General features: G+C 52.2%; 1 protein-coding gene across 1 annotated transcript; it reads left to right on the forward strand.

Moving 5' to 3' along the window:
• The first annotated feature begins 2672 nt into the window (after positions 1 to 2672).
• On the forward strand, positions 2673 to 5176 carry LOC124677637. The gene is made up of 6 exons (XM_047213603.1): positions 2673 to 3232; positions 3299 to 3408; positions 3559 to 4087; positions 4178 to 4208; positions 4290 to 4487; positions 4609 to 5176. The coding sequence occupies exons 1-6, from the start codon at positions 2673 to 2675 to the stop codon at positions 4930 to 4932; spliced, it is 1752 nt and encodes a 583-aa protein (XP_047069559.1). The 3' UTR covers positions 4933 to 5176.
• Positions 5177 to 15247: the final 10071 nt, after the last annotated feature.

The following is a 15247-nucleotide window of genomic DNA, read 5'->3' on the forward strand; positions in this document are numbered from 1 at the left end:
ACTGCAGTGTAAGGGTACGGGTGGAGCCACCCCATATCCGTACATGTCGTCCTCGATCTTACATGTCATCCGTACATAGACCCATCAATGGGTAAAAGTTTTTTCCCTACCCGTTACTCTTTAGGGTAAATGGGTATCCGTGAGTAAAAATACCCGTACTTACAACACAATAAATTGATCAAAACAGAGTCATAAATAACAACATGTAACCATAATTTATCAAAAAACAACACATTACAAACATCAGCACATCATTATGAACACGAGTATATTATAAATAACACATTCTCATAAACATCAACACATCATTATGAACACGAGTATATTATAAACAACAACACATTCTAATAAACATCAGCAGTTTCTCATAAACGATAACATCTCGGAATTTGATAATGTAAAGATGATATGAACCGCATGCAGAAGTCACATGACATGAGGTGAAGCGATCCTACATAGGGGGTCTAATCCTCACTAATATAACAACGATTGTGGGACCGGGAAGCGTGAGGTTCGGGCAAGCTACGTGAATTGTGATTATGATTAGGAGAAAAATTAAACATGTTACAGTATTATGGTGGCCAACTTGTCAAATGTTGGATGGGTAAATGGGTACGTGGGTATGGACATGTAACCTGCTCTACCCAGGGGTATGATATTTTTCATTTACAAACCTATGTGTATTTTTTTTGTCATATATACCCATAATTCGAATGGGTTTTTATAGTCTTCTCGAAAAAGTCGATCTAAAGTATCAAGCGATATTTACAGTTAAAAAAAAGATGATTTGGCCATCTTAGATTGGAGGAAAGCTCAATCAACAGAGCCCAAAACTTTATGGTTGTAAGGATCAATCACGATGAACGAAAAACGCTTCGCTCGGGTCGTCCCCCGCGGGCGATGACTGGGCGAACCCTAGCTCCCCTCGCCTCCACTCCCCCTCCTCCCCCCTCCTCCGCCGCCGCCAGCGCGGGCCGCCAGGCAAAGCCCGCGCGGTGCCGGCGGCGGCGGGAACTCCTTTACCCGTTCGCGGTGCGACTCTGCGCAGGGCAGTAGCGGAGGGGGGCGGTGCTCCTAGGGGCTCTCCGAGCTCGGTCCAACGGCGGCGGGTCAGCAGGTCGACGGCGGCTCGTGGCGGAGGGGTGGGCGGACGCGGCGTGCGGCGGAGGGCAGCGACGGAAGGCGGCGGCGGAGGGCGATGCCTGGTGGCGGCGCCGCTCGGATTGGGGCCAAGCGGGCCCCGATCTGGGCCGGACGGGCCTCGTCCTGGACTAGGAGGGTCTGGATGTGGCCAACGCCGGCGGAGCCCCCCATGCTGCACCATTGCTGGTTCCGGATCAGGGCCAGGTGGGCCTAGTTCCGGCGGCCCTCGGCAGCGGCCCGCGAGGTTCCTCCTACGTCCGAGAAGTTGGAGGCGTTGCTTTGGCTGCTGTTCGGTGGCGAGTTTGGGGATGCCGACAAATTGACCGGCTTGACCGGCGGCGTGGTGGCGTCCGTAACGGCGCGGCTATGTCCCCGAGCGTCGTGGCGGGGGTGCTTCTTTGCGGTGGTGCGCGGTCTCGGCCGGGCCGTCTTGCGAGGAGTGAGGTTGCGGCGACGCCGTTCATGGCATTTGGCTAGCACATGGCAGCTCGGTGGTGGCTTGGGTAGGTCTGGCATGAAGTTGCAGCTGGATGGCGGCGGCAGCCTAGGCGCAGCAGCGCGGCGGCTTGGCTAAGGGGCTTGATCGTGGCCTGGCAGGCGGCCAGGCCTAATCTAGGCCTCCTCGGCCATGCTAATGCGTCCGGACGGCGTGCTCCTCTGGTGGTGGTGGGTGGATCCCCTCCCCTAGGATGCCACTTGCTTTGACGGTTGCATGCTATGGTGCCGTCATACCCTGCCCGTTTCGTGTTGCGGTGTGCTGATCATGCCATGGGCTCGACGTGGGGATGCCGGGGCAGCGGCCTCGGAAGGTGGACTGCGCGGGTGGCTCTACGGCGGGCAACGTGGCGGTGGTGGTGGTCTCTCTCTTCGGTCATGGGGATGGCGAGGAGCGAACGATGGGGGATCCTGGTGTTGGCGGCGCTTCGGCTCTGGCAACTCCTAGATCTTGTTTCGGATGCCTAGCTTGGGGACCAGGGCGGCTTAGTTTCGGGTGCGGTGTGCGGATGCTTCCGGGTGAAAACTCGCGCCTCGGCGCCAACGGCGGCGATGCTCTGCGGGTGTCGTTACCCTCTTGGGGGCGTCGTTGTGGGTATCCGCCCCGTGGTATGGCTCCGGGTGAAAACCTTAGACCTCGCGGTCTTGACGGCGGCGGCGCGCTGCGTCGTTACCCTCTTGGGGGCGTCGTTGTGGAGTCCGAACTCAACTTGGTTTCGTGGCAAGTTTAGATTTTTTGTGTTCTTCTTCTTTTTTTTTTTTTATCTTTGATCTGCTTTGTAAGAGGTTATCCTCTCCACCTTGTATCGGTTCGGCCGTTGCGGTTTTATTTATAAAGCGGGGCGAAAGCCTAATTCGAAAAAAAAACTTTATGGTTGCAGCAATGGGCTGCAACTTTTATAGAGGTAATCATAGTCTTTGGGCAATTATGGGCTGGGCTGCGCCAATTGGATGGATCTATCTATGTGGGCAAAGATGGGCTCACAGGGGGTTCGGCGAGGACTCACAGCAACAGGGCGTCGCAAATCGCAGTGATGGAAACTCGATCGGGCCGTCGCCTCAGCACGCCGCCGCCGCGGCAAGGATCTCGCCGCCGGCGTGATCCGCGAGATGCCGACCTCATCGGCGCCCTCCCCGACGACATCCTTCTCCTCGTCCTCGTGCGCCTACGCTGCGTCTGCACGGCCGCGCGCACCGGCCTCCTCTCGCGGCGGTGGCTCGGCCTCTGGACCCGGCTCCCGGATCTCGCCTTCGACCGCATCGCGCCCGCCACGGTCGAGTCTGCGCTCTCGCGCTTCTCCGCTTCGCCCCCCGTGTCCCTCCTCGACATCCGCATCCGGGTGGGACACGCCGCCGTCCAGGCCAACTCCTTGCTGCGCGCCGCCGCTCTTGTATCGCCGGCGGAGCTATCCTTCTACTTCCCCGGTTCTCGTGTGGACGCGTCGAATCTCACCCCCATTGAGCTGCCTTGCTTCCACCGCATCACCTCGATCAAGCTGGAGACCTTGCTCTGCGTCAAGCCGCCGATGGCCGGTGAGTTCACGGCGCTCGAGAGGCTGACCATCAGGAGCAACATCGACAATCTTGGCACCTTGCTCGCCCGCTGCCCACGCCTGCGCGTCCTCAGCGTCACCTTCTGGGACACCCGGGTCCTCTGCGCCACGCCACCGTCGAATGGTGTGTTCCCGGCGCTTGAGAAGGTAATCCTTAACGGCAACATTGTCGACCTTGGCACCTTTCTCAGCCGCTGCCTGCGACTGCGCACCATCAGTGTCACCTTCCGCGGGGTCGCCCTTGGCTCGCTTGAAGCGGCGCTGGCCACGCTGGAAGCGTTGGAGGCGCACGGGGTTGTCGTGTCTCTCCTTGGCATCAGCGTCCCCAGTGCACAAAGCGACGGCGCCGTCCTTCTTGGTGCTGCAGCGAGGCTCTTGCCGCAGGAGCTAGTCTTCACTCACCTGCTTCAGGCACAAGGCCCACAGCATAGCAATATTGACCTACCCTGCTTCCACCATGCCACCTCAATCAAGCTTAACATGCATAACATCTGCTTCACACGGCTGCTGGATGGCGAGTTCTCCAAGCTCAGGAGGTTGTCCCTGAAAGGATGCATCATCGACGACCTTGGCACCTTGGTCTCTCGTTGCCCGCACCTGCGTGTGCTCAAGGTGAAGGCAGCTACTTCCAAACGGGACATCACGGTCCACTCAGCATCGATGCAGGAGCTTGCCCTTGGAACCTGTACCGAATGCCGTGGCATCAACATCATAACCCCGATGCTCAAGGAATTGAAAATGGAAGTCCATGCTGACAAGGACATCAATGTATCTATCTCGGCACCGATGCTGGAGAAGGTCTCATGGCAGCGCAAATATACGGGGTTGCCCACTGTGTTTGGTTTTTGGCACCTTCAAAACCTGAGCTTAGAAAGACGTGGGTTGCTCACAGACAAACACCTCCAAGATCTGAGCTTAGACTATGGGATGCTCACAAACAAGTACCTTGATAATCTATTTGAGAGAAAGGGGTGGCTCACAGTTACCCATGTCCTGTTCGTGGACATGTGTGCCTCAGTATGTCTCCTGTCCTGCTTAATTTACAGAATTCACCGACTAAATCTGTTTAAATTGTGACGTTCTGCCATTTTTTTATAGGATTCTTCCAATGCAGAACTGAGCTTTGCACAAGAAATAGAGAAAGTTCTAGTTACTGACTTCTCCGTTCTAAACATACGCCTCAAAGCAGTGGGGCATGTGTATGGAGCAACTTTGTTGAATCTCTTCAGCGTCCTTCATGTTCATACTGGTCTGAAAATACTTAAGGTCATCCTACTGAGGTCGAAGAAATCCGAGGTAATTCGTCCATCTACTTGAAACATTCTCTCATGCATAGTGCTTGTTGAACACAATTTATCTTTGAGTCTGGAGCTAGCATAAACAAATATAATACACTGATACTATTCATTGGCTCTAGGTGTTGCAAGCATGCTCCGGGAATTGTTCTTGTGATTCTCCCACGACCTGGAGAAGCCAAAGCATCTCCATGACTCAGTTGGAAGAAGTGGAAATCAAAGGTCTAAAAGGAGATGATCATGAGTTTGATTTGTTGAAGTTGATGCTCAGATGCGCGCTGCCGCTTAAGAGAATGACTGTTGAACTGGGAAATGGGATCAGGTCATATGACTATGGAGGTTGTACTAAGAAAATCAATGACATCTCCTTGGATTATCCTTCTGTGGATTTCCATGTTTATGTCTCTGGCAGACTGGTGCTCCATTCATGTTCATCATGCTCCTAGACACAACAGTGCCGGAATTGGGATTACATCATATGCTGCAAGGAATGTCTATAGCATCTCCTTCGGTTAGGTCTTCAGTGAATTTCCATGTTTACCCATCTGATAGACTCGTGCTCCATGCATGATCATCATGCTCTTAGAGGCAACATAATTTTTTTTTCGATTGCAAGAAGATGATCCAGATGCAACTCCTTTCCTGTTATTTTCAGTAAACTCTTGCTGAAATTGCTGTACATGTTGCCTTCAAATATTCGACTAAGAAACTTATGATGTTGTCATGTGTCTTCTGTTTACATGCTTTGTATCATCGAGTTCATTTCTCAGAGTATTCATATGCTGGTTTGAGGAACATTGGCATTATGTCTGATCGTGATGCAAAACCTTTCTAAAGTCATTATGTAATCTGTACTCAAATTCTAGTTATTTCCTTGGACGTGGGAGTCCAAAATGTCTTGTTCTCTATGTCTTGAAGGAATTTGTGTCAGCGAGAAGATCATCAGGAATTCAGGATTTACATCCATCTATATTACACTAGGCTTACTTCCAGATTTCTTTTCTGTGGTATCTTACACTTGAAATAATACTGTGGGCAGATTGTATAATTGAGGAGGTAAGTTTCTACACTTTTCACCCGACAAAAAATTAAACGTTAGTTTTGGAATCTTTTATATACATCCTAGATTGTAGTTAATATGATTCCTATGTGTAGAAGGCTAGGGTTTTGGGTGCAAGCGGAATACATTGATCGGTGCACCTTGGCACGTATATATAATACATGATGCGGGCCTCTACCTCAACTATACAAGGAAACTAGGAGGTGGGCCGGTTACATAACGCACACATATACAATATATTCAACACCCCCCCGCAGTCGAAGCGTCGCCGCAGACACGAGATCGGAACGAAACTCCTCGAAGGTAGAAGTCGGCAATCCCTTGGTCATCACATCGGCAAACTGTTGCGCAGTCGGAACATGAAGACCCTAGTCTGTCCGAGAGCAACTTGGTCGCGTACGAAGTGAATGTCAAGCTCAATGTGCTTCGTCCGGTGATGATGAACGGGGTTGGCGGAGAGATATACGGCCGAAACGTTGTCGCAGTAGACAACTGTAGCGCGGGACACACCGTGATGCAACTCCTGAAGCAGCCGTCGAAGCCATGTGCACTCGGCAACAGCGTTGGCCACAGCTCGGTACTCAGCCTCCGCGCTAGAGCGCGAGACGAGAGGCTGTCGTTTCGATGACCAGGAAACGAGTGAGGGACCGAGGTAGACGCGAGAGCCGAGGTAGAGCGCCGAGTGTCGGGGCAGCCAGCCCGGCCCAGCATCCGAATAGGCCACCATCTCCATAGAGGGGGACGCTGTGAGGGTGAGTCCAAGGTGCGTCGTGCCACGGATATAGCGGAGAATCCGTTTGACGAGCGTCCAATGGGAATCACGAGGAGCGTGCATATGGAGACACACCTGGCCGAACAAGCATACCGCAAGTCCGGGGCGTGTGAGCGTCGGTACCGTAGGGCTCCAGCTATAGAGCGATAGAACGGAGCATCAGACGCTGGAGAACCATCGAGAGCGGAAACCTTGGCCTTCGTGTCTACGGGGGTGGCGACAGGATGACAATTGAGCATACCAGCACGCTCTAGTAACTCATGGGCATACTTCTGTTGATGAAGAAAGAAGCCACCAGGACGCCTAGTGACCTCAATGCCAAGGAAGTAATGAAGAGCTCCCAGATCCTTGATGGCAAACTCGTCACATAGCCGGAGAGTAAGCTGCTGAAGGAGAGCGGCGGAGGAGGCCGTGAGTATGATGTCATCGACATACAAGTAGCAAGTAGGCGCTCATGTCACCCCGGTGATAGACAAAACGGTGAGGCATCCGAGCGAGTAACACGTAAGCCCATAGTCCGCAGAAGCCGGCGATCCGCCGGTACCGAGCGCGAGGGGCTTGCTTGAGGCCGTAGAGCGACCGAGAGAGCAAGCACACATGTCCAGGATGAGAAGCATCAACAAAGCCGGTAGGGTTGCTCACAATAGACCCTGCTCGAGTAAGGTGTCCATGAAGAAACGCATTGGAGACATCCATCCGGTGAACCGGCCATCCACGAGAGACCGCAAGCTGCAGCACAAGTGCGAATCGTGCCCGGTTTAACAACCGGCGCAAAGGTCTCGGTGAAGTCGACGCCGGCACGCTGACGGAAACCGCGGACCACCCAACGAGCCTTGTAGCGCTCAAGGGTACCATCGGAGTGAGTCTTGTGCCGAAAGACCCACTTGCCACTGATGACATTGGCGCGAGGTGGCCGAGGAACCAGTGTCCAGGTGCGGTTCCGCTCGTAGGGCGGCGTACTCCTCCCGCATCGCAGCGAACCAGCTGAGGATCCCGAAGAGCTGCCCGTACGGATACGGGAAGCGGAGAGGGCGCGGACGTGGAGGCCGCAAGGAGATACTCGTCGCTGGAGTATCTCAGGCTCGGGCGGTGGGTACCGGTCCGAGACCGCGTCGTAGGGGCGACGGTTGGGACCGTCGCGGCAGGGGCCCCGGCCACGCTAGGGGCCGAGGGGGCGGGCGACGCCGAAGGCGGGGCAGCGGCCGCGCCAGAGGCCGAAGGGGCGGGCGATGCCGTGGGCGGTGCAGCAGGCGACGGGGCGGACTCCGAGTCGGAGTCGGACTGCGAGCAGCCGGGCGGCGAGGGGGCGCGACCAGGGAGGGTCACAAAGACGTCCCGAGGCGCATGCGGCGCCGAAGCCAGGGGCGGCCCAAGGCTGGACCGTCCAGAGCCGTCCGTGGTGGACGGCGAAGCGAGTACCGGCGGCGAGGAGTGGCGGCGGGTACCCGCCGAAAAGGAAACTGCATCTCGTCAAAGTAAACGTGTCGCGACGTGAAGACGCGATGGGAGACGGGATCATAGCATCGATATCCTTTTGTGTTTGGTGGGTAGCCAAGGAAGACGCAGGCTAACGAGCGGGGTGCAAGCTTATGAGGCGCAGTAGCGGCGATGCTAGGATAGCAGAGACAGCCAAAGATGCGAAGCTCGTCATAAGAAGGCGGTGCACCGAAGAGGAGATGATGAGGGGCGGGGTTACCGCGGGTGCGGCATGGGCGAATGTTAAGAAGGAGAGTGGCTGTAGAGAGCGTGTCGGGCCGAAACGCGGGAGGCATGTAGGCGTGAAAGAGAAGAGTGCGAACGCAGTCATTGAGAGTGCGGAGGACGCGTTCGGCGCGACCATTCTGTTGCGAAGTGTATGGGCATGTGAGTCGAAAAGTGGTGCCATGAGTGGTGAGGAGAGTGCGAACAGCGAGGTTGTCGAACTCCTTCCCGTTGTTTGTTTGCAACGCAAGAATGGGACGACCAAACTGCGTGGCGACATAGGAATAAAATGTGGCAAGAGTGGCGAGAGTATCGGACTTGCGGCGCAACGGAAAGGTCCACACATAATGGGAGAAATCATCGAGGATGACAAGATAATAAGTATAGCCCGTATTACTTGCAACTGGAGAGGTCCAAACATCACTATGAATTAACTCAAAAGGGTAGGAGGCGACATGAGAAGAAGCCTGAAACGAAAGCCTAGTATGTTTGCCGAGGCGACACACATGACAAGAATGATCAGCGATCTTATTACACGTGAAAGAAAAACTCCGAAGAATGTGACGAAGGGTGGCGGGGTTGGGATGACCCAAGCGAGCGTGCCAAAGGTCCACACCGGTGGCGAGGGCGACAGGGGCGGCGGATGTGGAAGGCGAGGAGTGCACTCGGGTAGAGGTCGCCGAGATCGTCACATCGGAGGAGCACCATCCGGGTTCGGGAATCCTTGGACAGAGAAACCAAACAAGTCAAACTCAACAATCACAGGATTATCACGTGTAAATTGTTTAACGAGAGACAAGATTTTTGATGAGGTTAGGAGACACTAAGACATTAGACAAGTGAGAGGGGAGTGGACGTAGACGGGAGAGATGCACGGCCTATATGAGTGATAGGAAGAGAGGAACCATCTCCGACGGTAATGCGAGTAGAAGTGGTGACGGGGCGGGAGGTATGAAGAGTACCGGGGTGGGCGGCCATATGAGCGGAGGCGCCCGTGTCCATGTGCCGGCCGCCGCCAGCGTAGGCGGTCGGTGTCGGTGCGGCGTGCAGCGCGGCAAGGAGGGCCGGATCCCAGGGCGCAGGCGGCATCGGGGGCAGCGGTGGCAGCCCGCCTGGCTGCGACGGATGCCCTACCGTGTAGGACCCATAGGGCGGCATGTACGGCTGCGGCGCGGCGAAGTACGCCTGGTGGGAGGGTGGCCGCGGGCCGAGGACGCCGGGGGCAGGCGCGCGGGGGACCGGCATGGTGTAGGCATGCACGACGCCGGTCCAGGGGTTCTGCCCGGCGTACCAAGGGGCCGGCTGGAAGGCCTGCTGCGGACGGGCAGCGCCGCCCATGGGCTGTTGCTGCGCCTGGGGCTGCTGCTTCTGCTGGCGGCCGCCGCGACGACCCCCACGACGACGATTGTTGTTGTTGGCGGGTGGGGCCGGTGGCGGTGGGGGCGGCACTGGCTGGTAGACCGGCGGGTGGGGAAAGCCGGGCGGAGGAGGGCGAGCGACGGGGGGCGCAGGTCCGGCGCGGGTGCCGGTGGCGAGGGCGGTGTGCGTCGCGCGGGACCGCACCATCCGCAGCCGACGCTCCTCAAGCTTGAGGTACGCCACGACCTTGGGGAAGGTGGGGTCCGGGAGCAGGGTGAGGTTGGAGGCGGCGTCCCCGTAGTCCTCGTGCAGGCCGGCGGTGAAGGTGGTGATGAGCAGCTTGTCGCCGATGGGCTCGCCGAGATCGCGAAGCTCGTCCGCAATCTTCTTGAGGCGCATGCAGTAGTCGTCGATGGAGGAGTCGAGCTGGTGGCACCCGTAGAACTCGCCATGAAGGAGGACCTTGCGCTGGAGCTTGTTGTCGGTGAAGAGACCGTTGAGCTTGAGCCAGACGGCGCGGGCGTCGTCCTCGTCGGCCACCACCGTGTGGAAGAGGTCGGTGGAGATGGTGAGGTAGAACCAACGGATGATGGTGGCGTCGATGATCATCCACTCCTCGTCGTTGACCATGAGACGGGAGTCCACGGAGCCGTCGACGTGGCTGTGAAGAAGAAACTCGCGAAAAACGAGAGAGAAGTACCGCTTCCAAGGAGAGTAGGACGCGGAGGTCTGGCTGAGGGTTACCGGGACGCGATCGGCGATGTTGAGGTCGCGGATGAGAGCCATGTCCGGGCCAGCAAAGGGGTTGCTGCCGGAGGAGAGAGAGGAGGCCGGGGACTGCATGGCGGCGTCGAGGGAGAGTGGCGCGCGGTGGGGCGGCGGCGGCTCAGAGGAGAGGGCGGCGGCGGCGGCTTGATGAGGCAGCGGCGGCGGCGGCGCAGGGGGAGCGCGGCGGCGGCTAGGTTAGGAGTTGTGGGAGGAATCTGATACCATGTAGAAGGCTAGGGTTTTGGGTGCAAGCGGAATACATTGATCGGTGCACCTTGGCACGTATATATAATACATGATGCGGGCCTCTACCTCAACTATACAAGGAAACTAGGAGGTGGGCCGGTTACATAACGCACACATATACAATATATTCAACACTATGTTCTGCTACAGTTTTTAGGATGGTCACCGACTCCTGATGCTCAAATTAAACTGAATAACGTTACGATGAACATGCTTTATATGTTTGTTTTGTAGTATTTCAACCTCGCCTCCTCTCGCAAGGTGCATATTATTGTCCTCTTTCTCCTGCCGGTGCTATGCCACCAACACCATAAGAGCATCTTCACCGGTGGCTCCGATAGCGTTTTGGGAGCCGGCAGCGAAAATAGGCTCACACCGGTGCGTTCCAAACGGCGCCGACGATTTTTCAAGCCCAATAAAAGCGCCGACAACCCCATGCCGATCCCTTGGCCAAGGGCGCGAATCGGGCGCGCCGGCGCCTCGACGGTTTTTGCGGGTGGAGGCGCCTTGTCAGCGAGAGGACGCGACGGTTTGCATCGGAAACGGCGCGGGCAGGTTGGTCGCCCGCATTAATAGCCTCCCGCGTGGAAACCCAAGCGGCGACGAGGGCGGCGACTGGCCACGCAATACGGGAGAGCTGGAGTCTACCGACGGCCGCCAGCACAACACGGAAGGCCGTCGGCACAGGCTGTGCCGACGGTGACCGTCGGCATAGCATTGTCGGCATAGTTCTGGTCGGGGACTGCCCAATCACCGTCGGCATAGTTTTTTGAAAAAAAAATATTTTTATTTTTTTTCAATTTTCTTCTTATTCTTTTTTTACTTGTTAATCTTTCACAATCACACTTAGTACACCTAATCTTAGGTCAAATTGCACTTGTAGTCAAACTTCCCAGTTGGTCACCCATCCTCACACTACTCCCACCCCAAAGACGCTTAACTTCTTGGTTGATGTGCGTGGCCACGCACTACGGGAGAGCTGGAGTCTACCGACGGCCGCCAGCTGTTGGCATAGCACGGAAGGCCGTCGGCACAGGCTGTGCCGACGGTGACCGTCGGCGTAGCATTGTCGATATAGTTCTGGTCGGGGACTGCTGATACGTCTCCGACGTATCGATAATTTCTTATGTTCCATGCCACATTATTGATGATATCTACATGTTTTATGCACACTTTATGTCATATTCGTGCATTTTCTGGAACTAACCTATTAACAAGATGCCGAAGAGCCGCTTGCTGTTTTCTCGCTGTTTTTGGTTTCAGTAAATCCTAGTAACGAAATATTCTCGGAATTGGACGAAATCAACGCCCAGTGTCCTATTTTGCCACGAAGCTTCCGGAAGACCGAAGAGGAGTCGAAGTGGGGCCACGAGGCGCCGCCACCATAGGGCGGCGCGACCCATGCCCTGGCCGCGCCGACCTGTGGTGTGGGGCCCTCGTGTGGCCCCCCACGTTGCCCTTCCGCCTACTTAAAGCCTCCGTCGCGAAAACCCCGGTACCGAGAGCCACGATACTGAAAACCTTCCAGAGACGCCGCCGCCGCCAATCCCATCTCGGGGATTCCGGAGATCTCCTCCGGCACCCCGCCGGAGAGGGGATTCATCTCCCGGGAGGACTCTTCACCGCCATGGTCGCCTCCGGGAGTGATGAGTGAGTAGTTCACCCCTCGGACTATGGGTCCATAGCAGTAGCTAGATGGTTGTCTTCTCCTCATTGTGCTTCATTGTTGGATCTTGTGAGCTGCCTTACATGATCAAGATCATCTATCTCGTAATACTATATGTTGTGTTTGTCGGGATCCGATGGATAGAGAATACTATGTTATGTTAATTATCAAGTTATTACCTATGTGTTGTTTATGATCTTGCATGCTCTCCGTTATTAGTAGAGGCTCGGCCAAGTTTTTGCTCTTAACTCCAAGAGGGAGTATTTATGCTCGATAGTGGGTTCATGCCTCCATTGATACCCGGGACAGGATGACAAAGTTCTAAGGTTGTGGTGTGCTGTTGCCACTAGGGATAAAACATTGATGCTATGTCTAAGGATGTAGTTGTTGATTACATTACGCACCATACTTAATGCAATTGTCTCGTTGCTTTGCAACTTAATACTGGAAGGGGTTCGGATGATAACTCGAAGGTGGACTTTTTAGGCATAGATGCAGCTTGGATGGCGGTCTATGTACTTTGTCGTAATGCCCAATTAAATCTCACCGTACTTATTCATGACATGTATGTGCATTGTTATGCCCTCTCTATTTGTCAATTGCCCGACTCGTAATTTGTTCACCCAATATGCTTTTATCTTATGGGAGAGACACCTCTAGTGAACTGTGGACCCCGGTCCATTCTTTTATACTGAAATACAAATCTGCTGCAATACTTGTTCTTTACCGTTTTCTTGCAAACAATCATCTTCCACACAATACGGTTAACCCTTTGTTACAGCAAGCCGGTGAGATTGACAACCTCACTGTTTCGTTGGGGCAAAGTACTTTGGTTGTGTTGTGCAGGTTCCACGTTGGCGCCGGAATCCCTGGTGTTGCGCCGCACTACATCCCGCCGCCATCAACCTTCAACGTGCTTCTTGGCTTCTCCTGGTTCGATAAACCTTGGTTTCTTTCTGAGGGAAAACTTGCCGCTGTGCGCATCATACCTTCCTCTTGGGGTTCACAACGAACGTGTGAGTTACACGCCATCAAGCTCTTTTTCTCGGCGCCGTTGCTCGGGAGATCAAGACACGCTGCAAGGGGAGTCTCCACTTCCCAATCTCTTTACTTTGTTTTTGTCTTGCTTTATTTTATTTACTACTTTGTTTGCTACATTATATCAAAACACAAAAAAATTAGTTGCTAGCTTTACTTTATTTGCTATCTTGTTCGCTATATCAAAAACACAAAAAAATTAGTTACTTGCATTTACTTTATCTAGTTTGTTTTATTTACTACTGCTAAAATGGCCACCCCTGAAAATACTAAGTTGTGTGACTTCACAACCGCAAATAATAATGATTTCTTATGCACACCTATTGCTCCACCTCGCTACTACAGACAGAATTCTTTGAAATTAAACCTCGCTTTATCGAATCTTGTTATGCGAGAGCAATTTTCTGGTGTTAGTTCTGATGATGCTGCTGCCCATCTCAATAATTTTGTTGAATTGTGTGAAATGCAAAAGTATAAAGATGTAGATGGTGACATTATAAAATTAAAATTGTTTCCTTTCTCATTAAGAGGAAGAACTAAACATTGGTTGCTATCTCTGCCTAAGAATAGTATTGATTCCTAGACTAAATGCAAGGATGCTTTTATTGGTAGATATTATCCCCCTGCTAAAATTATATCTTTGAGGAGTAGCATAATGAATTTTAACCAATTAGATAATGAACATGTTGCTCAAGCTTGGGAAAGAATGAAATCTTTGGTTAAAAATTGCCCAACCCATGGACTGACTACTTGGATGATCATCCAAACCTTCTATGCAGGACTAAATTTTTCTTCGCGGAATTTATTGGATTCAGCTGCTGGAGGTACCTTTATGTCCATCACTCTTGGTGAAGCAAAAAAGCTCCTTGATAATATGATGATTAATTACTCCGAATGGCACACGGAAAGAGCTCCACAAGGTAAGAAGGTAAATTCTATTGAAGAATTCTCTTCCTTGAATGATAAGATTGATGCTAATATGTCTATGCTTGTGAATGATAGGACTAATGTTGATCCTAATAATGTTCCATTAGCTTCATTGGTTGCCCAAGAAGAACATGTTGATGTAAACTTCATTAAAAATAATAATTTCAACAACAATGCTTATCGGAACAATTCTAGTAATAACTACAGGCCATATCCTTATAATAATGGTAACGGTTATGCTAATTATTATGGGAATTCTTACAACAATAATAGGAATACACCCCCTGGACTTGAAGCTATGCTTAAATAATTTATTAGTACACAAACTGCCTTTAACAAATCTGTTGAGGAAAAGCTCAATAAAATTGATATTCTCGCTTCTAGAGTTGATAGTCTTGCCTCTGATGGTGATCTTTTGAAATCGAAAGTTATGCCTTATAGGGATATTGAAAATAAAATTGTTACTACAGAAAATGCCATCCAAGTTAGAATTAATGAGAATATAAGATTAATGGCTGAACTCGCAGTGCTAGGTGGGATAGAGAAGAAAATGAAAAACTAGCTAAAAAGAGTAATGTAGCTAAAGTTTATACTATTACCACCACTAGCAATGCTAATGATTCATATGTTGCTGCACCTCCTACTATCAATGATAAAATAATTGGTGTTGGCAATGTTTCTACTCCTAGTGCAAAGCGCAAAATTACCCGAAACCGCTAAAATCGCTGAAACCGCTTGTGATAAAACTGCTGAAATTTTTTCCAACCTTGGGGATGATAATCCCATTGCTTTAGATTGTAATGATTTAGATTTTGATGATTGCCACATCTCTGAAGTTATAAAGTTCTTACAAAAACTTGCTAAGAGTCCCAATGCTAGCACTATAAACTTGGCTTTCACAAAACATATTACAAATGCTCTCATAAAAGCTAGAGAAGAGAAACTAAAACTTGAAACTTCTATTCCTAGAAAGCTAGAGGATGGTTGGGAGCCCATCATTAAAATGAGGGTCAAAGATTTTGATTGTAATGCTTTATGTGATCTTGGTGCAAGTATTTCGTTATGCCTAAGAAAGTCTATGATATGCTTGACTTGCCACCATTGAAAAACTGTTATTTGGATGTTAATCTCGCTGATAATGCTAAAAAGAAACCTTTGGGGAGAGTTGATAATGTTCATATTATGGTTAACAATAACCTTGTCCCCGTTGATTTTGTTGTCTTG

Source organism: Lolium rigidum, chromosome 7 (genome assembly GCF_022539505.1).
Source record: "Lolium rigidum isolate FL_2022 chromosome 7, APGP_CSIRO_Lrig_0.1, whole genome shotgun sequence".
NCBI lineage: Eukaryota > Viridiplantae > Streptophyta > Magnoliopsida > Poales > Poaceae > Lolium > Lolium rigidum.

Coding starts and splice junctions, on each gene's coding strand:
- LOC124677637 (XM_047213603.1), top strand. CDS start 2,673: ATGGAAACTCGATCGGGCCGTCGCCTCAGCACGCCGCCGCCGCGGCAA. Junction 3,233..3,298: donor ATCGACAATCTTGGCACCTT/GCTCGCCCGCTG, acceptor GGTCCTCTGCGC/CACGCCACCGTCGAATGGTG. Junction 3,409..3,558: donor CCTGCGACTGCGCACCATCA/GTGTCACCTTCC, acceptor TTGGTGCTGCAG/CGAGGCTCTTGCCGCAGGAG.